The 22,912-nt window shown below is 42.6% G+C and overlaps 1 protein-coding gene across 1 annotated transcript; it reads right to left on the reverse strand.

Annotated features, from left to right (window-relative positions):
• Window positions 1–21,116: 21,116 nt before the first annotated feature.
• Window positions 21,117–22,539, reverse strand: LOC147605351 (uncharacterized). Its single transcript, XM_086793132.1, has 2 exons — window positions 22,408–22,539; window positions 21,117–22,189 (listed from the first exon to the last, which is right to left on the reverse strand). Exons 1-2 carry the CDS (start codon window positions 22,420–22,422, stop codon window positions 21,287–21,289), a joined length of 918 nt encoding a protein of 305 aa, XP_086649258.1. The 5' UTR covers window positions 22,423–22,539; the 3' UTR covers window positions 21,117–21,286.
• Between the last annotated feature and the right edge of the window lie 373 nt (window positions 22,540–22,912).

A 22,912-nucleotide genomic window follows, 5' to 3' on the forward strand; every position in this document is an offset into this window, starting at 1 on the left:
ATGTCATAGAACTTGTCATCCAAAAGTGACGGACAATATTTCCTCCGATGATTGAGCTGTTTGCAATGCGTACAAAAATATAGATAACAATCTTTTGGACCATGATTAACAGTTCCACATAAAGTACATTGTTTGCTTGGACTTTTCGTCTTTGACTTTGCCATGATATGATCAAAAAATATGAAACTTGTTGTTGATGTAAACCAACAAATAGAGAGTTGAATGTACCTCCAATTGATGCTTTAGATGAGTCAGACTTGAGAATTTTGCAGTTGGAACTATGTCAGATTGTTTCTTGTAGGCCAATCTTGAACACAAGTCAGACTTTATCCCACCAAGCAAATCTTTTCCATTCCAAAATTTAAAATCATATACTGAAAAGTGATACCATGTAGAATCATGTTGTGAAGTCGAATTTTGAAGAACAAGTCAGAAATAGACAAAAAATGGTCGATCTTCTATCAGACTATAGCAGGTTGGACAGTCAGACTATTTCCTATCAGAGCAAGTCGGACTAAATGGTCAGACTACATGGTCGGATTGTTTCCTATTAGACCAAGTCAGACTACATGGTTGGACAGTCAAACCAAGACTGAATATGATGTTTGAAAGTCAGAAACACTTCTAGCTTGCACTTTGAATCAGCCCCAAAAGACTCTGATCTTTGTCATCATTAAACAAGGAATACGAAATTGTAATCAAGCTTCTTCAGAATGCAAGTTTTCCACTTGAATGACTTCCTTGAAAATTTTATGTAGTATTGACATTCACTCTCAGTTTTCTACCTCAGAAAATAGTATGAATTCTATATGATTTTTCATCATCTTTGGGTGGAGCAGTGGAACCTGATGCAACTTTATACTCATCCCATGCTCTTCATATTTCAGACCGCATAGGTGCCGAGGCTAGTTTTTGGGGGTTGTGCCTCAATTTAGCTACACTTTTTTCTTTCCCTTTTCTTTAGTATTTTCTTTAACAATTTGCACTTGCTAGGGCTGCACTCAAGGGGGGATACATTGCCCATTTTTTCCTTTGCCCTTCCCAGTAGGCACCTAAATAGTCAATTTGTTGGAGAGCAGCAAATTAGATTGAAAAACTAACAATGGGGGACGGCCGATGCATTAAAAGAGAGCATTGTGTAGACACATGGTTTTATCATTGAGAAAGGGGAAATAAAATAGAAACATTCATTCTAAAAGACCACACCACATAATCTCCCCTTTCTTTCCTTAAATGAGAATAAAGATGGTAACATGCCAAGTGATGTTGCACTCTCACATAGGGAGAAGGAAAGGATCAACGGAGGCCATAATCTCACCAAGCCGGTCTGCACCAAAGAGCAGAGCGATACATTATTGAAAGAAGAACTTGTGGGGCTCAATATGACATGAATTGATATATATTGAGTATTTTGAAGGGGTGATTGGGTTGGATGGGTAGGTTCTGGGGAAACATTTCACCTTCTTCATATATACATTTACAAGTAGCTCAAAACAATTCGCAAACTATCATCAGCCACATAGACCTATAACGTCTAATAGATACATGATATTGAAGATTCAATTACATATAAAGATGCATCTGAAATGGGCTTTGCGCTGATATAAGCTTCGTAAGAAACAAAGAAGCGATTGACACCAGAGTGCAGATTCGCCTCACCATAAACCACATGGACCTTTGCTCAATTCTTGGCTACAAGCTTGTGGTTTCTTTGCAGTAGTGTAGGTTTGCTTCACAAGACATTGGCCTTCTCCTCCACCGATTGGTCTTTGTTGGTCGCTTTTGTGTAGGGGAATTTCTCATGCATCTTCTTTAAATTGGCAGGTCATCAACAATCCTGAAACTTTTTCTATCATGCATTCAGTGTCACTTTGCATGCTGCATTTATCTTTAGTTCTTCGAGGGCAATAGGTCTTAAAGAAGCCCAAGAAGAAATAATTCATCACTATTTGGGAGGCTATTTCTATACATACATTTTGCTATTTGGGAGGCTGTTTCTATACGTACATTTTGCTACATTCTACATCTCAATAAAAATCTCCTTAAATTTATATGTCTGAGCTTATAGATTTTTCCAATTAGTCGATTGGACTAGAAACGCAACATTATCTCATGCTCTCTTTTATCCTTACCCTCCTTGTAATCCCTCCATCCAAAAATCCTTCCTTACGTTGGAAAGTTTCTTGACTAAGTAATACTTGTCAAAAGGCTTGCGAGCTCTTGAAGGATCACATAAAGTGACTTGACCAACTAACTGAACCACACTGGCGCTGATAAGCTCATCTGATCCCCGCACTGTAATTCTTTAATATCTTAAGCTTTCACCGTTTGTGAAAAAGCTTAAAGAGCACTGCTCTTGTCATTTTGTAAAACGAGACCTTGGCAGAGAACCTAAACTGAGTTGCAAGCAATGATTGTGATACAATTGTAATTGGAGTATCTTTGGGTGCTAAAATGGTATTTACATTCGTGCTACTCCCCACCCATATTGCTATAGTTTCGCAAACGTTGAGGGAGAAGTCATCAGCCACACCCCTCACATCCGGAGTAGTTGTTCTTTGAAAAATAATTTGAGATCGTAGTTGGGTGCAATTTGAGTCTGCTCTCTCACGCCTTCAAGGCAGGCATCATCCTCTCAATTATAGACAGGCCCATACATATACATACATACAACTCTAGCCAAAAGTGTCCCTCCTTCTTCGCACCAACCAAGAGGTCATTCCCCTGTACATCGGAGCTGCAGCACAGCTACAGGAGTAAATTGTTGACCTCCAAGAGAAAGAAGGCTACCAGTTATCTGCATGGATGTTCCTTGCATTGGTTGGTAAGGTGGAGCTTGCGGGACCACATAGCGGGATGGGGGCACTTGGAAGGTCGAAAGTTCATAAGAGTTCCCCCCTTGAAAGTTCATAAGAGTTTCCCCCTTGAAAGTCTGGTGCATTTCCTCGGCCAAGTTTTTGCCCTACGAAGTCCCTCATCCATGGGTCTTCGTCCTCCATGCCCTTAGAGTCAGGGTGCCCTGTGAAGACTATGGGTCCTAGGTCCACAAAGGTAGCCTCAATCCCTACCTATGGCTCAGGAACTGGTTGTCGCTCGCTGGCCTCCCCGTTTCGTGGACATATTGGCAAAGGGGTTCTCCATTTTTGCTAAATCCGTTCGGCCCAACCGTCCAAACACGTTGGATATCATACCTCTAATCCTGGAGATTATCGAAAGAGCAGGAGAATGAGGTGGAGCTAGGTTGGTGTAGGGGGATTCAGAAACCCTCAGGCCAACAGGATCCTACATCGCCTCATTCAAGCTCTCGGTCTCATTGAAGCTAGAGGGGTCCTCGCATCGAGGCCCTAACACGGAGTGAGAGCTAGGAATTTATTGGTAGAGATGACCCCAAACTTGGGCGAGAGGTGAGCTGCCATTAGGAAAAAAGGGAGTTCCCTTAGAGAAATTCATGATTTCTTTATTTTTCTTTCCTCTAAAACAATAAAATATGACATAGCCCCACTAATATACAGTGCAAAACTTGGTATTTTTTATATCATTGACACGCCCGAAGAGGGCCAAAATCCTCAGAAAGACTTTTAAAATGCCAAAAATGGGCCCTTGGAGGTCCAACCTGTTAAATCGCTTTCATTTGTACAAGTGGCTTTTTGGGCCTTTTTGGCCTTTTCCAGGGGCCCATTTTTGGTGTTTCAAAAGTCTTATGAGGGTTTTGGCCCGCTCCGAATGCATCGATGATGTCAAAAATACCAAATTCTACATCTTATGTGAGATATAATAAAGTAGCTCAAGTACCTCATTGACTCGATGGTACTTCTTTTCCTTTTCTTTTTTTGATTTTTTCAACGTTACGTTGGCACTCTGATTGGTGGAGGGCTATTTTCCTTCTGGGCTAAAAGGCCCCAAAATGACCTCCCTTTTTTCCTAATGGCATAGTTTGAAATACTGTCTTCGGGTTCGGGCTCCTTGGAAAAAATTCTTCCAAACCTCAAGTGCATGTATGAGGTCTCTGGAGGTACACCCTACCTCAAATTCAATTTTATATTTTTAATAGAGAATCTGCTCCCAGAGCTAAGCCGACAGGGTGTAGGGATAGACTTAAGGTGACAGTCAATGGGTTAGACTTATGGTGATGGGGTGTAGGAATAGGCTCAAGGCCATGGGCATAGGGATAGCAATTGACATGTGTCGGTGGTTTAGGGTGAGATTGGTATGCTCTTGGTATGCCAACGGTCATCGAGTTAGCGTTAAAGCAATAGGCAGAGGGATCATCAAGTCAATGGGATGTGAGTATGGCGACAGTTAGAGGATTAGCTATAACTCAATGGGGCGTGGGGATAGACTTAAGGCGACGGCTATTGGTGGGTTAGCTGCCTTGGAGGGATGCTAGAAGGCAATGGTCATAGGGTTAACAGGATGGTGATAGATCGTGGGAATAGGCTCAAGGCCAAGGATCAACGCTTGTCAGATTGGCAGGATAGCAGTCCCTCACATGTCATAAATAAGGTGGCAAATTAGGTTTCTGACAGGTGTGAAGTCGTGGGGATAGGGCTAAGGCGACAGGTCATGGGGATAGGAAGCTAAAGTGACTGGTCGTGGGGATAGAAACTCACAGTGTTGCCAATTGGTTTTTTATGATTCTTGATGATTTTAAAGTTTTTGATCAATTTTTTTGTGATAGGGGGATGTCAAACTACCTATTTTACCTACTCAATACAAAAAACAACAAAACACAACATGATTTGAATTACAAATGAGATGTTTTACAGAATGTGATAGTTTCTCCTTCCAAACAAGCTTCACCTGATCCAAAATCCTTTCCAACAAGAAAAAGATAGCTTCATCTTTTTTTGTCCAAAACTCACACTTCTTCACTCATTCCTCTCCTACCACTCCACTATTAATGCTCCTAGTTAATCTTGAAGCAATGAGCAATGGGTAAATTATGAGAGAAATCAAGTGCAATGCAAAAGCATACCTTGAACTCCTCGGCAGTGGCACCAAAGATGTGTAGTCTCAACGGTCACTCACGTGTCATGGGGACCTTGAAGGAATGCCGATGGAGCCACCACTCCAAGCTACTCCTTGTTGTGAGAGAAATGCAAAGCACAAGCCATCCGCAAGTGTCCTCTCGGATTGTTGTAATGTGTTTCCATGAGAGAAAAAGGGAAAGGGGAGATGGGAGAAGAGGGGAAGCGGAGATTGGAGAATACAGAGACGAGGTGAGGGGAAGGAAAGAATGAAGGGGAGGGAGTGGCAAACACAAAGGAACTGCAATGGAAACAAGAGAACACCCAAAGACACTCTTGAAGAGAAGAGGGAGCTTGTATTCCAAACTTGTGCATACAACAATGAAGACCAAAGCCAACCATTTGGCCTTTTATACAAGTCACCTTTTGAGGGGAGGGGAAACCCTTTTCCTTATACCACTCTCTCTCGTCTCTCTTTTGTTCCAAGTCACCTTTTGAGGGGAGGGACAAACCTTTTACACTGCCCACACAGTCATTTCTAGTGCATTTGAAATTGAAGTTACTTTGAAAAGTAATTAAATAACAAGTTAAAAATAATAAAATTGGAGAAAAAATATGTTTTCCATGCATAGCATAGAAGAGATACATTACATAATCTTTCTTACAATATCGAGGTGTCTCTTTTTGTTATTGGATACAATATATTCTACGAGAGAGGCAGCTATATCTTGAGGGTCCTCCTTGCCTAGACTTTCTTGAATAGCTGGGCAGCAAGAACCTTACCCCTAGATCTAGGATTTTCCTAACTAGGAAAATACATATAGTGCTCTGTGCAATAGAGGAAACCATTTCCCCAATCTCTTCACCTCCTATTTGGTGTAGGTACAAGAAGCGGCTGCAAGGTTGTAGGGGCGATCATGGTGGTGGATGAACTTCAAAAGCTATACAAGTACCCTTCTAGAGTCGGGGTAATGAGGAAAGGCTATGGAGTGGGTGCCAAGTGCTCCTCCATTTATGTGAGTTGCATCACATAATGCTCAGACATGAGGGCGATGGTCTTACGAATTTGCATCGCTCAATAGCTTGTCCTTGCCTTCTTCACCTCATCCTCGATTTTCTCATGTTTACCTTGATCTCCTTAATTTTCTCAAGTTGAGCTCGATTTGCTTCATGTTGACCTTGATCTCCTTACAAATTTACATCACTCAACAACCCGTCCTCGCCTTCTTCACCTCGTCCCCAATTTCCTCATACACCTCAGGTGCAGCTACATCCAGATTATCCTCCCACAAATCTTGTTCATCTTCAAGATCTTCTACATTCCTGTCACACATTGGTATGGCTATGGTATGGCTATGCACCTTGCAGAGAATTCAAGATCTCCAAGCTTCTCAATCTACAAAATATAGAAATTGGCATAATGACTAAAAATCATAAGCGTTATTACAAGTCATGTAAAAAAGCTGCATACCTTTCTTTGCATCAAGTTAAAACTGGGATTTTTGACATTGTTGAAGCCCATTATTGATGCAACTTGCTTGTTTGCTTGTTGCTACTCTCTCCCCATCAAGAAACACAAGAAAACAGAGAATCATAAGAAAAAATATAAACTTAATAGAATCTTAGCCTAATTTTAAAACTTTTGATTGGATTGCTCTTATAGTTTGAAGAAAACCTTGGCCTGGAATGTGAAGGTATCCCTAGTTGTACACATGTTGCACTATGACAACCACTCCTTCCTTCTTTTGCTATGCTTGAAGCCTAGTAACCACCCCTTCGAATGGTGTAACAAATTTCTTGATTGACACACATGATGTGGTCCCTTATAGTTTACCTACATGTAAACCCAACCTCAACCCTAAATCTTCTTGGAGCTCAAAATCCATGCTCATCTCTTTATTTATGCAGCTCAAGATCTCCAGAGTGGTAAGAAAAGAAGGGAGAAGAACAGCTTGTTTCAACTCTAGAGTAGTGGACAAGGAAGCAAGTTTGGGTTTGCACAGTTATATAAAGCTTAAGTTTCTATAGTCATGGAGAGATTGAGAGAAAGCTTGGAGGAGGGAGAGAGAGCTATGGTAAGTTTCTTCAACCATGAAGAGCTTGGAAGAGGGAGGGAGATCTTGAGAGATGGTGATGGTGGTTCTGCAACCATGGAGAGCTTGGAAGAGGGAGGAAGATCTTGAGAGCTGGTGATGATGGTTCTGCAGCAGCAATAAAGAGATTAAAGGGAGAGCTATGGTAAGTTTTGCAGCCATGGAGAGCTCAAAGGAGCCAAGGAGAGTTGCGGTAAATTTTTATAACCATGGAGATCTTGGAGGAAGGAGGGAGAGCTTGAGAGCTTATGATGGTGGTTCTGCAGCAATACAGAGCTTGGAGGAGGGAGAGAGAGCTATGGTAAGTTTCTACAACCATGGAGAGCTGGAAGAGGGAGGGAGATCTTGAGAGTTTGTGATGGTGGTTCTGCAGCAATAGAGAGCTTAGAGGGAGAGCTATGGTAAGGTTTTGCAAACATGGAGAACTCAATGGAGGGAAGAAGAGCTGTGGTAAGTTTCTATAACCATGGAGATCTTGGAGGAAGGAGGGAGAGCTTGAGAGCTTATGATGGTGGTTTTGTAGCAATGGAGAGCTTAGAATAGGGTGGAAGAGCTTCAAAATGGGCTTTCCAAACCTAGAATAGGTTGGAGGGAAGTTTGAGAGGGAAAAAACACCTTTTAGAAAAAATAAAAAATTTTCTATTTTTAGGGTTTTTTGACCCACGAGATTTTCATTGCTGAAAAGGAGGTGGGGGACAAGAGTAGTAATAGGGGACCAAAGCCTAGTCCCCTTTGGTCAAAGTGGGGTCAAATGTGCACCCAGCCCTCTTCCTATTGGTCCATTCCTAATCAAAAGTTAATCCACCCAAGAGGCCCCATTTGGGTTCAAAAAATTCCTGATGGGAGAAGTGGTATGTCAATTGCAAGATGTTCAGCCACACCACTGAGGAATAAAAGATATGTAATTTTTGTGGAGGTGGAGGTCACTTGTGTGAGAACTGCAAAAAGAGACAGGCAGCGCAGTCATCAAACTTGCGCATTGTGGCTACTGTTGAGGAGAATGGTTCAGTGATGGGAAGGGGCACTAGTAGGGGTCGTGGCTAGTATGTCAGGAGAGAGCCTATGAAGTTTAATTGCTTTTTCTGTAGAAAAGAAGGCCACTTTGTTGTGGATTGTCCTGAGAGGCCACCCAAGGAACCATTTGCAAGACTAATTGTGAAGGAAATTGAAGAGCCAGCTGTGCAGGTAGTAATGACTTGCACATAGAGGAAGGTTGAAGAAGATAAAGCAAAAGTCAGCCAAGAGGAACTAGATAGAAGCAGTGAGTGTAAGGGATACTGGCAAAGGGAAAGACACTGGCAAGAAGAAGAGACCAAAAAGTCCTTGGGTGCCAATGAAGAAGCAAACTAGTGTCAAAATCAACGATATTAGTGAGAGCAATGAAGACAGTTAGTGGAGAGAATAGAAGATGTTCGCAAAGAAGTTGGACAAATTTGAGCCAGACAAAGGGCAATACTCACATGTGAAAGATAAAGGAAAAATTCTAGTATTTGGATAGCTAAAATCAGAGAAAGAGACAAGAAGAGCCTAAGCCAGTGAAAAGGCAAAAAGAGTTTGAAGAAGAAAAGGTAGACCAAGACAGGGTAGAGCAGGTATCAAAAGCACCAGTGGAGCCAATGGAGAGGCAAGTCGAGATTGTGGCAGCAATATTAGTACCATCAGTTTTGTTGTCGTAGAAGCAGTATCAAAATCAGAGACACTAGTAGAAAGCCAAGAAGAAAAGAATCAGGAAAAGAACACCTACTAATATGCCAAGGTGGGTAAAGAAGGACAAACAGGATTGTTAACTGTCATAAAACGGCAATGGGACCCACTTCAACAGATGCTCCTACTCCAGTTACAAATGAGGATGTGCGAATAGAAGTAACCATGTAATTTATTTAGTTATTTTAGTTTTCTCGAAGACCAGCCAAATTTTTACCGACGTTTGTAATAAAACTCTATATTTGGGAACACTCCCAATCATATTCTGGGTGTGTTCACCACATTTGAAGGCCGATATAACAAGTTCTGAGGGCCATTTAGTGTTGAAAATGGCCCAAGGCCACACTATGGGCGCTCGGGCAAGTTTCCCACTTGTTATAAAAGCCAAAGTTGTAAAATTAAACGTGATATTTTGAGATAATCAGCAAAAAACGAGATCTCTCAGTTCTCCTTCTTTGTGTGTAAGCTCCTAGGTTCCTCTGTGTGTGTGTGAGAGGAAGAGGGGAGTGCCTACGCTTGGCAAAGGAGTGTGAGCAAGTCTCTTTGTTCACGGGGAGTCTTGTCTACACGTGTGGTGATTTCAATCTATCAGGCTACGGGGTGAGTGATACGCCCCATCTCTTTCTTTTCGTTCGAGAGCGATCCTTTAGTTGCATGTGTGTGTGTGTGTGTGTGGAGTGCATACACGAGCACAGCTAGTGCACAAGTTCTCTACGACACACTCTCAACTTCGCCATAGCTTCCAGCATAAGGAGGTGAAGGTGAGGCGGAGAGGAGATTAGCTTATCTCCTGAATCCGCTCCGCCTGCATAAGGGGAGAGCGGTTAACATTTGGCGCCGTTGCTGGGGAACGGTGCACTAGCAATGAAAGGAAGGTATCACTTGTCACAAGAGGCCATACCTTCTTGCTATGTATGTGCATGCCCATCCACGAACATGCGATCCTATCGCGAATGGGCATGCATATGCATATACGGAGTGTATGTATGTGTATATGATGGAGAAGCATGTATGGAGTCATCTTTGATGTTATGTGTATGTATTTGAAGTGTTTAAGCACTGATAGTTACGGTCATGGGGTGTGCATAACATCGTTATGCTTGATTTAGTGCAAAAACGCTAATTTTTTCCTCTTCATGACCTTACTTTCGGCGGCTTGTATCACCCAATCAATAGAGAGATCGGTAGGGGTGATTAGATAGGGGTGTAGCGTGGTGTTTGTAGATGAATGTGAGTATCCGCTTGCATGAATTGGATGCACGGATGCAATTTTATGAATGGTCTAATGATGATGCTCAAGTGTGAATTTTCTTGAGAAATTGGATCCTACAACCACAGAACGAGCTGTAGTTTAAAATCGGAGAGTCCAAATGCTCGTTCGATTGTTGGTACAGCTCGGGGGCTTTGTGTAGATCATCTTAGACCATTCATATTGTTCGATACGTCGCCATTTGAGCATCTTACCATCCGTTCCGCTCGTAGGTATCACAAGAATTTTTAGACAAATTCCCACTATAATTCCCACATTGTGAATCACAACAACATCATGAGCTTTCACGAGGGATGCATCGCATGCCTAGCTAGGTGCGGTTGGGGCAGAGGGCTACGAGCCCAAGGTGGGGGCCCATAGCCCCTTGCCCCTAACCTCACCTAGCTAGGCATGCGGTGCACCCCAAACATAACCTCATGATGTTCAATACTATAGGAAAAAGTAATGGGAAAGAACCCCTTTTCCCACATGGGAAAATGTCAAAAACTTCCTATGTATACGGTAGGGACTATTTTTAAGGAAAAAGAGAGCATAAAGTCATATTTTTTTGTCCAACCAGGATCATCGTTGGGGTAGCAATGATTGGGGTGCATAGCCCTAGTCCTAAGCTACGCTTAACAATAATTGGGGCTCAATTTGACACTCTAAGCATGCGGTAGCAGCCCGCCTATGCTCGCAGGCGGTTGAATTTGATGCTTTTTCAAAAAAAGCAAGTCAAAATTCACAAGTACGAGCTCAAATCGATTTCGATGGAGGTGAAACTTGATAGGCACATACAAGAAAGTAGTGAGAACTAGGCTGCACCATATCATCCAATTCCAGTGCGATTTGGGCCCGATCGGAGTTCGGGACGGCCATTTTTAGCTCCTGGGATGCCTTTGTCTACGCCCGAGTAGACCGCACACAGGAACGGGTGATTCGGTGCTCCAATGTAGGTGAGGATTGGTGGGAGTGAATTATGTTATGGGGTGAACATGCCTATGAATCAGCTCCACCATTTGACACCATATGGCCCGCACGCCCAAAACTAGGTCGTTCGTTGCTTTGCATCTATATGTGAACCGGCTGAAAATCGCGTTTTGTGTGCGCATAGTATTTCAATTTTGAATTTCAATGGCATATTGAGAATCCTCTCATCGAGGCGGAGGAGTCAATACCCAACTTGCCCGTTTCACACTTGTGGCTGCCCGCCCGTGTCCGATCGTCCATTTGGGTGTCCGCCCGCTGTCTGTGGCCCCGAAAACCAAATAAATTTTATTTTTTCTCGAGAGTGTTTTCTCATCTCATTGGTGAATATTTTAATTTTTGGCCCACCCGGAAGGATGAAAAACTCACTCGACCGAGCGCTCACCCATAGCTTTAGGAACGTTTCTTGGATGCTACGTTGCCTGCCCGCAGTGATTTTTCACACCTCGGTGCCTGCCCCGTGCCCTATCCTCATGTGGGAATGCGCGTGATTTTTTTCCTAATTTTTGTACGCAGTATGCTAGTTTTTATTAAATTTTAGCCTAAATTTTTTTTATATTTTATTTTATTTTTTCTATTTTATTTTTTTAAAAGCATCATTGCCGTTAATCTGCCAATTTTTGGCCCTGCTAGGAGTCGAACCCAAACCTCTGACTATGCTGACATGCGCCGTGCACTCTTGGACCTGCATCGTACTCTTTGTTCCACACGTCCACACCCACACACATGAACCCGCCCTATCCTCCTCACCCACACACATGAACCCGCCCTATCCTCCTCACCCACCCGTTCCCGCACACCCACACCTCTCACTCTCTCTCTACTTCCCCGTTCTTTCTCTCTCTTCCCCTTCTCCGTCCCGCCCTCGCACACTCTTTATCTCTCTAGTTTTCCACTGTTGCTGTTGCCATATATATAGGCAGTGGTGTGTGTGAACACACTTAGGACCGTCGGGGCACTTTTTTCCTCTTTAGGAGGTTTTTTCCCCGGCTTGTATATACGCCCATCATTCTAGGGCTAACTTATCTTTTGTACATTGACACAATCTAATACACTATCTGTTGTGTGCATTCTTGCTTCTTATTCTCCAAGCTTTGTGTGCTTTCTTGCAACCCTAATTCCAACAATTGGTATCAGAGCAGGCATCGGCTCCCAAGGCTACACCGCTAGTACCCTCCGACCCACGATGCACGTTCTCCGATTGATGTGAGCTTTCACCAGCGCTCGCAGGTCCCTATACTCTGCAAAATAAGCTCGTAGGGCTACGCGTTCTCAGAAATTACATCTGAGGTCGTTCCGGCCTCCGTTTTTGCATTGCAAGTTTTGCATAAGTATTTTCGTCATTTTGTGCAGAAATTTCGACAGTGCAATTTTTTGCAAAATAGGCATACGTATTCTATTGTGGACCCTGCTACATAGCACGAGTTGTTTTCTGTTCAGTCTTTGCTTCATTACAGGTAGCTTTTGTATCAGTTTCAGTCAGTGGCCATGGCTGATAACAGCAATGATGTATTTCGCATGTGTATGCCTGATGATAAACCAGATGGAGACAGCAACTACCCACTTTGGGCCTACATGATGCAGCATGTTTTGGTTACAAAAGGAGTGTGGAACATTGTGCAGGGTACGGATGTATGTCCAAGTTTTGTGGATGTAGGATTTGTTGAGGATGTTACAAGTTCTAGCAGTTCTATTGTTGCTGCTATTTTACCCACTGCTGAACAAGCTCGTTGCGATGGTAAAGATGCGCAAGCTCATGCCTTGACTGCACTTTCTATCAAACGTAACATCACCCCACATATTCGTTCAGCTAAAACAGCAAAACAGGCTTGGGATATTCTAGCTAGTTTGTATGCAGGTCGTAAACGAGGCAAAAATCTCTTACCTGCGTAAAGAGCTAGAATCGAAGATTATGCAGGAAGATGATGACATGAATGTTTTTCTTGGTGAGATTAAAGATCTCAAGGAACAGTTGATTTCTGCAGGTGAGATTATTCCTGATCATTCTCTTGTGTAGACTGTTCTTGATGCTTTACCTGAGTCATTTCAGACTTTTGCTTCCTCGTGGAGACTTATCACACTGAGGACAGACCTGATGTTGTGAAGTATGATACTTTAATCAACAAGCTCTTGCAAGAAGCGCAGTCCAGGAAAAACAGGGCTAGGTAGTGTCGTGTAGTTGATCAGGCATTTATCGCTGCCCAGAGAGAAGAAGTGGTAAGGCAGCCCCTTCCACTGTTTCTTCTCCTATTAGTAGGTCTGCAACTTCTTCTCCTTCCACAAGTAGCAACAATAAGTCTGAGAAGGCTCTTGATAAAGGCAAGAAAAAGATCAGGTGCAACTATTGTAAGGCAACTGATCATGTCATTAAGAATTGCCCTAAGCTAAAGGCTAAAGAGGCAAAGAAGAAAGAGTCAAATGCAGCCACAATAGCGGATGCTTCTACAAATGCAGATTCTGCAAATGTTGTGCAGGATACAGAATGGGCGTTTAGCGTGTATTGTCAGTATGACCCATCTGTACATGATGCATGTTTGGCAGTTTTTGTTGACTCTGATGTATGGTATTTTGACAGTGGTGTTACAAAGCACATTACCTCGCATCGTGATATGTTCACTTGTCTTGAGGCTGTCCCTAATGGAAATACTGTCACATGTGCGAATAATGCTTCTTACCCAGTGAAGGGCATTGGTAAAATTATGCTTACTGCTGCAAATGGCAGCGCTTTCACACTTTCAGATGCTTTGTATGTGCCAGGGATAAAGAAGAATCTATTGTCTGTCTCTGCGCTTACTAGACTTGGACTTGTAGTCAAATTTGTGGATGACAGATGTATTGTTCATGATTTGACTTCTGGTGATATGATTATAGTATCTGACACCTTGTTTCGTGGGCTGTATAGGCTCAATTCTTATGACAAGTGTGTGGAAGATTGAGCAAATGCAGTTTCTGATGAAAAGGCAGTTTCAGATGCAAAACTATGGCATGCTCGTTTTGGTCATTTGAACTTTGCTAGTTTGCTGCATTGCAGAAATTTGATATGGTTGCTTCATTGCCCCCTCTTGAGGCACCATTGAAACATGTTTGTGAAGGCTGTATTTTGGGCAAAATGCAGCGTTTTGCGTTTCCAAAGGATGGTTCTGTGCGGGCCACTCGCAAATTGTAGCTTGTACGTAGTGATGTATGTGGGCCTATGCAAACTCCGTCATTTGGTAAACACTTGTACTTCGTGACTTTCATTGATGATTACTCAAGGCATGCATGGATATATCCACTGAAGGCAAAGTCCAAAGTGTTTTTGTGCTTCAAACAGTTTTTGCTTATGGTTGAAAATGTATCCAATTGTACTGTGGACACCCTCCGTTCTAATCGAGGGGGGGAGTACATGTCTAAAGAGTTTTGTATGGTCAAGAGCCAAGCTTTGCCACATGCGTTTTGGCTTGAGGCTGTCATGTGTGCTGCATATGTACTCAACAGGTGTCCTACTAAGGCCTTGCAGTCTATTACTCCATACGAAGCTTGGCATGGTAGGAAGCCTTCTATTGGTCACTTGCATGTCTTTGGTTGCTTGGCCTATGCTTTAGTGCAACAACGTAGAAAATTGGATGATAAGGCTGTCAAATGCATTTTTGTTGGTTAAAGTACTGAGAGCAAGGATTACAGATTGTATCATCCGCACAGTCAAAGCGTATCTTGATTAGTCGAGATGTTGTTTTTGTGGAAGATGCTATGCAACCTTTGTTATCATGTACCAAAGAGACAGATGTGAGCTCACGGGATGTATTTGATACGTTGTTGCCTCTCTTTACAGGTGGGAATTCAAATGTAAGTCCTAATGAGGTAAATATTCAGCCTATGCAGATTTCAAATGACACCATAGATTAACCTATTTCTGATGCAGATTTACAGGATGTAATTCATGAGGATAGGGCTGAAAATGAGCAGGCTAGAGGTATGCCTAAATGGCTGGTGCGTGATAGTAAAATTGATGCACCTATGACTAGTCATACTCGTTCAGGTTTTTAGCATGCCTCTTATGCATCAAATTGTTATGCTTTGGCTGTGTCTAGTATGTGTGAAGAGGAAGAACCTCTTTCATTTGATGAGACACAAAAATTAGAAAATCGGTTGGCTGCAATGCAAAGTGAATATGATGCTATAATGAAGAATGGTACATGGTCTTTGTGTGATTTGCCTATTGGTAAAAAGGTCATTGGATGTAAGTGGGTTTTTAAGTTGAAACGAAAGCTAGATGGCAGTGTTGATCGCTATAAGGCTAGACTTGTTGCAAAGGGTTATGCTCAAGAAAAGGGCATTGATTTTGATGAGACCTTTGCTCCCACTTGTCGTATGACTACCATTCGTAGCATTTGTGCATTCGCAGCTCAAAATGGTTGGAATGTACATCAGTTGGACAATGAATTAGCCATCAATCTTGAGAGCCTTCAAGAAGATCCCGTCAAGACCGACCTCCACAACAAGAGTCTTTCCAAGAATCACCCCATGAGAATCTACCTAAGGAACCTACTGTAATAGTTCCTGACTCCAAGTCCTTGTTCTGACTTCATGTCAACTTAAATTGGAGGGTACTTCGAAGGTGATGATTCTAATGCCATGCTTCCCATTGTCTGCAAAGGCAATAGCATCCTAGCAGTGCTTGATGGTGGTGCTGGCGTGAGCATTGTCACAAAACGATGCTGGGAAAGAATGGGTCGCCCATCCATGAAAGTAGCTGACCTCATGGTCAAGCTAGCAAATGGAAGCTTAATCAAAGCTCTAGGGTTACTCAGGAACTTCAAAATCAAAGTCCTGGACCATTATGTGTACCACACGTTTGCCGTAATCGACTGTCACGATAAACCAAGATCTACGAGATGATTCTATGGCGACCATTCATGAGGGAATCTCAAATGATCCATGATTGGTCTCACAATCAAGCCTTAACAATGAGAGCGTGCGAGTAGACTTGGAATCAAGGAAAGCGCACCCAATGAAACACGACTTCTTTCAAGAGAAATTCGATATCACAGTGTTTTCTGATTCTGACTCTACAACCTCTCTAAATTATTGTTGGACCTGCAAAAAAGAGACCGACCCTACACACAAGGATTACACTCCCGATTACAAATTACCATTTGATGATGACTGGAATCAATTACTAGTCACCTTAGATGTGTGGGAAAAACGAGGAATCACATGTGACTGTGGATACTGTGGATAGATGCCCACTTCCAAAAATTGTTCCTTTGAACACCTTATCGACAATGCATCATGAAGAAGTCAATGATTCCGACTCAACTTCAAGTACTAGCCACGTTAGCTCTGAGGGTGAGTCTAGTACAAGAGCCAAGAGTAGACAATCGATTAGAGCATGGCGCAACAATAAAAGACACAAGGTTCAATGCCTTCAAAAGATCAATAAATGCAAAACAACAACCCAATGGCCGCAGTATGTAGATCCTTCGATGCGCATGGCAAAATGACCGACGATTCAAGGTCCACAACTACAAAAGATAATGTATGACAAACCTCCCCATATTGCACTAACAAAGGTCATGGTGTAGAAGGAGGCTAGATCCCGCAAGTCCGCACGTAGAAGGAAAAGCTACGAGGCTGCTCAAGCTGAGCGACAAGCCAAAAAAGACATCGAAAAACAAAAACATAAGGAGGCAGCCCAAGATTTACATCGTGCACCTGATAGGTTTAAAGCTTTTACTATCAGGGATAGGCACATCGTGTTTGATAAAGCTCAAAGAAGGCCAGCTGAAGGAGACAACGCCGGTTACGATGGCCCAGCTGAAGTAAGACAACACGACTTATCCATGGACGGAGAGGATCCCAAGCCTATTTTCATCGCCACGGATCTGACTCCTCAGGAAGATCAACAATTGCGACTCCTGCTTCGCGCGTTTCCCAATTTTTTTGCATGGTCCTACACGGACATGGTCAGAGTTCCCCCTGAGGTCTGTGAGCATACTAAGATGCAAAACCCGTCTATCAGAGGCCATACACCATGAACCCTAAGTATGCGACAGAAGTCCAAGAAGAGATCAACAAGCTCATCGAGTGCGGCTTCATTTATGAAATTGAGCATCCAACTTGGGTCTCACCCATCGTAGTGGTGCCCAAGAGGAATGGTAAGCTCAGTGTCTGCATTGATCTTAAGAAGGTAAATGCTGCCACTTGCCCGGACCACTATCCTCTCCCCTTTAGCGAACGTGTTTTAGAGAGTGGCCAGTAAGAAAGCCTATAGTTTCTTGGATGGATATTCGGGCTATATTATCAAATTTCCATCGCAGAAGAAGACCAACCAAAAGATACCTTCACCACTGAGTATGGAGTCTTCACCTTTAAACGAATGCCCCCGCCACTTTTCAAAGGCTCATGAACCACGCCTTCAAGGAATTCTTGTAAAAATTCCTAGAAGTTTTCCTTGATGACCTATGTGTGCACTCAACATGGGTTGACCATTTAACATGCCTATGCAGAGTCTTTGAAAAGTGTCGTTATTATCGAATCTCCTTAAACCCCCATAAATGCCAATTTTGGGTCAAACAAGGTGTGATGAGGGCAAGGTTAAGCTAATATTAGAACTCCCTCTAGTTTCAATCGTGTCTTTCTTCTCTTCATTGTCATCAACATCTTGTTTGTCCTTTACGCACCTTGGCATATAAGTAGGTGTTCTTTTCTTGATTCTTTCCTTTTTGGCTTCTACTGGTGCCTTTGATTTTGATACTACTTCTATGGTAGCAGCTGATGGTACTAATATTGTTGCCATAATCTCCACGCGCAACTCCACTGGCTCCATTGGTGCTTTTGATAATTGATCTACCCTTCCTTGGTCTGCCTTTTCTTCTTCAAGCTCTTTTTGCCTTTTCACTAGTTTCTTGCCTCTTTCTCTGATTTCAGCTGTCCAATTACTAGAATTTTTCCTTTATCTTTCACCTATGAGTACTACCGTCTGTCTGGCTCAAATTTGTCCAACTTCTTTGTAATACTGGCTGTGAACATCTTTTGTTCTCTCCACTCATTGTCTTCACTGCTCTCTCACCGATATTGTTGATTTTGACACCAGTAAGCTTCTTCACTGGAACCAGAGAACTTTTTTGACACCAGTTAGCTTCTTTACTGGCACCACACGACTTTCTAGTCTCTTCTTGCCAATGTCTTTCCTTTGCCAGTATCCTTTACACTGGTTCGAGACTAGTTCTATGTAGTTCCTCTTCACTTACCTTTGCTTTCTCTTCTTGAGCCTTCATTACTTCTTGCACAGCTTGATTAGTCATGCAAATGGTTCCCTAGATGGCCTCTCAGGACAACCGACAACAAAGTGGCCTTCTTTGTCATAGAGAAAGCAATTAAACTTCCTAGGCTCTCTCCTAACATACTAACCACCATGACCCCTACCAGTGCCCCTTCCCATCACTAAAGCATTCTCCTCAACACGAGCCACAATGCGTAGGTTTGATGACTATGCTACCCGTCTCTTTTTGTAGTTTCCCATGATTCCTCATCACTTTTTTCCCCAACCTACCACTCTATCTATTCAACAATATGTATGCAATTGGATACTAACCGCACAATCTAGGTGGTGCCCTGAGTTTGACCCATTTTGAGAGGTTTTGGGTGGTTGGTTCTGTGTAGAGGCCAATGGGTTGATTTTCCCTCCCTGAGTGCTTGAAAAGCACAACAAGTATTTGACAAGATTATAGCCTAGAATGTTGTAACTTGGAATGTACTATGCACATTAGTGGATATGCCAAGGAGGCCAGGCTTGATGATGATGCTCTAAGCTGCTTTGGATATATATTACAAGGAAAGCACCTCTCCCCAATAGCACATCACCTTTAATATTCACATGTTTCAATGAGATATGTACATGCAATTGTTGGCATGCATAAGATATATATAGATGTATGAGAAGTTTTTTGCAATGCATGTCTTCATGAGATATGTATACGCAACTACTAGCATGCAGGAAGAAGCAAACAAAGTTAAAGTGTTGAGGAAAAGAGGTGCTTGGAAAAATACCAACATATTGTTGTGGATAGATGCAAGTAGAAATGATTACTCATTTGATTTGGTAGATTAGGGACATCTTAAGAGCTAGGGTTATCAACGAAAAATTGAAAGAGATTGATAAACATTATGGATGGTGGAAGATGAGCTATGTGCACATAGTGAGAAACTAGCCATTGAATGTGCTTTTGCAAAAGGTAACACTTATGATGAACATGTTGCAAAGAATGAAGGTACACTTATGAACATGTTGCAAAGAATGTTCTTCATAAGTTACAAAGAATGTTCATGTTTGTGGCGGTTGCCATTTTTCTACATCCCTCATCTCAATCGCAAAGATGAAGAGCAAAATTCATGTGGTATATATGTTCATAAGTTGCAAAGAATGAAGGTACACTTGTGATGTTCATAAGTTGCAAAGAATGTTCATGTGGTATATACATGATTGCGATTTTTCTACAAACATGGTGATTGCCATTTTTCTACATCCCTCATCTCAATCGCAAAGATGAAGAGCAAAATTCATGTGGTATATACATGATTGCGATTTTTCTACAAACATGGTGATTGCCATTTTTCTACATCCCTCATCTCAATCGCAAAGATGAAGAGAAAAATTCATGTGGTATATATATGATTGCGATTTTTCTACAAACATGGCAATTGTCATTTTTCTACATCCCTCATCTCAATCGCAAAGATGAAGAGCAAAATTCATGTGGTATATACATGATTGTGATTTTTCTACAAACATGGCGATTGCCATTTTTCTACATCCCTCATCTCAATCCCAAAGATGAAGAGCAAAATTCATGTGGTACATACATGTCCAACTGCATTTCCATGTACTAGAATAAAAGTGGAGAATGTTCACCCATGTGGTATATACATGCCAGCTGCATTTCACATTTTAGAGGTGCTTGGATATGCTTGAGTGACCATGTACGGAGAATAAAAGTGGAGAATGTTCACTTCTAACTCTAAAATAATCAAAGTGACGTTTCTTCAACACATGCAATGGGCCTCTATCCAAACATTACGGCCATCACTTACGTCCAAGGTGGAGAATGTTCACTTCTAACTCTGAAATAATCAAAGTGATGTTTCTTCAACACATGCAATGGGCCTCTATCCAAACATTATGGCCATCACTTACGTCCAAGGTTTGGGAAAAGATGGGTTCGCGTTAGCCTATAAGTTGTCCAACTTGAGGAAAATCCTTCTCTTCAAATTTTACAAATTTTAGTTACATTTTAAGTTTATATATATAGAACAAATTTTAGCTACATTTTAAGTTTATACATATAGAAAATGCCCTCTTAATTTCCTTCCCATTTAGTCGTGAAGAGGATTTAGTTCCTTTTCCCTAATTGTTTTTTCCCAACCCTGCTTACATCGTGAAAGCCTGTACAGGAGTGAGAGCATTATGAAGGGGTCCCAACAACTCATGTACTATGTGCTAATTCACATAAGTGCACGCTAACATAGTCTTCCTAAAATAGTACACTTGGAAGGAGTTCCTACTAATCATTTGCAATATTATGGTGTTGTCATGCAAGAATCATTTGCAAGTGGTTATAATATCATAATCTCATGGTCAATGCAAAAAAAAAAAGAGGTGCCATTGCCATTGCCTAGAGGACCATATAAAAATGAGCCGTTGCCATATTTGCCTTCTTATGCGCACTGCTGATTAGGCTTTTTCTTCTCTCTCTCTCTCTCTCTCTCTCTCTCTCTAATAATAAATTTGCCGTAGATTATAGAAGTGCCTAACAATGAGGCGCGCCGTTCTTATCGCAGCTCTTCTTCTCGCCGCCCTAATGTACTGTAACTTGCTCCCTGCTGCTGTTATTGTTGCTGCAACGGACACGTCTGTTGTGTCAGCGGCTTGCAACAAGCTTGGCATCCCTCCGCCGTGCGAATACCGTCTTATGCACATGCAGATGCATATACGATTGATTGATTGATTCTTGCACAAAAACAAACTTACAAAAGGTGGGAAATTTAGGTAGCGGGAAGTCGCCTACTGAAAAACTATAATCATCATAGATAGCGATTAGAAGCTGCTTATTCATACATAATAACACCAGCAGCAGGTTGACAGAAAATATATTTATCCTTTAAAAAAAAAAAACCACCAGCAGCAGGTTGTGCAGCTATTACAAGGGAGGCCATGTAATGCACACAGCGTGCACACTAAATTACAAGGGAGGCCATGTGTGCATAGCTATTACAAGGGAGGCCATGTAATGCACACAGGGTGGACACTAAATACATAGGGGGTCCTTCAAGGCCGGCCGGCTGTTGAGGGTTTGTTCAAGCTCTTCAGCAGTTTTTATAACGGTGCCTGCGAGAAAAGGAGCATAAGCAACTATAGCAGAGCTTAGCAGGCGAAAAGAGGCAGATGTACTAGAGAAGCTCTGGACTGTCACACCGGAGCTTATAGGGCCAGTAGTGGGTGCTGGCTCAACTGGGGCTTCGGGGGATAAGGTCGCAACACAGTGCCAGACTAGAGCAGAAGGATTCACGTTACTGCTACTGCTCTCCTCCTCGTCCTCCGACACCGCAGGCAGGGACACCATTTGCAAACTCACATCTAATGAAGAGGTGAAATTCTCCCTAGGACCGATCACGAAGTCGACTGCAGACCTAATGGTGGCTGAGACTTTGGACTTCATCTCGTCGGAACGATCCCCGATCTCTGACACAACAAGCTCCACTAGGAGGTCTAGCTCCGAGAGGTTGTTTTCTATTTTGGTGGAGGCGTTGGAAAGAACGATGTAGCCACTGTAGCTATCGAGCTCTTGTATGAAGTTGAGGAAAGCATGGCGTAGCTGCGTCGCCTTCTGTGCATCATCGAAGGGGCCAGTTCCGCCGCTGGCCGGATCGTAGTTCGCCGTGAGCCGAGCGGAGTCAAGAATGGTGGCCAGCACGTCGGGATGGTTGCGCACGTCACGAAAGTAATCGGCTCCCACAGGTGCTTCATTGCTTGGGGGATCTGGCCTGGGAGTCGTGGTGAGAAGGCCCATGCCCACCGCGCGAGTCAGTGTGATCAAGGACGAGTAATTTCCAGAGAAAAGCAGGGGGTGGTGGTGGTACTGTGCTGCAGTACGTCCTTTGGGCGGGATGGATAGAAAACGCTTACGATTCTCCAAAGCCCAGTGTGGGACCTGCAACAAAATTTGGAAAAGCCAAATTACGTCTGTAAGAAAGAAGAGTGCACACACACACACAGACACAATTTAGGAAAGCCCAAAGTCTGTAAGAAGGAAAAGAGAGAGAGAGAGAGAGAGAGAGAGACAGAGCACAGTAGGCATGCTGCTGCTCGCTCATCGCGCGAAAGTTGAAACCTAGACTGCCTTACTTAGCTCGTTGATTACATACATACCTGGAAGCCGGCCATCTTCAATGAGCGAGGGAGGGATCTACAGGGATGGAGGAGTGAAGAGGGATGGTGCAGAATGGTTTACGGTCATAGGTATTTAAAAGAAGCAGCCCGCCCCTCCCCCCACAACACACACCAAACCCAAAAAAAAAACAAAAAACAAAAAGCAAAACAACGGGAAGCAAAACAGCGGGCAAATGCCAAAACCTCCTGGGGACGTTGGCAAGTGGCCACGTAAGGCACTGAGTGTAGATGTGACGTACAATCAGTACCAGTGCCCCACAAGCCTAGCATGAGATTGTACCACATCAGTACCAGTACCTTTTTTAGGGATTCAAAAACATGGAAGGATGACATCATAGTATAAATTTGAGATTTTCATAAAATTACCATTGGTAACATATTCCAAATTTTGAGTTACAATTTCGTAATTTTCTATATCTTAAAGTTTTCAAAGATCTTTTCATTCTTTCATACATGCTAGATGTTGTATGAGTTTCAAAAAATT

The sequence above is a fragment of the Cibotium barometz genome, chromosome 59 (assembly GCF_041138505.1).
Source record: "Cibotium barometz isolate CiBa-2024 chromosome 59, ASM4113850v1, whole genome shotgun sequence".
NCBI classification, from domain to species: domain Eukaryota; kingdom Viridiplantae; phylum Streptophyta; class Polypodiopsida; order Cyatheales; family Cibotiaceae; genus Cibotium; species Cibotium barometz.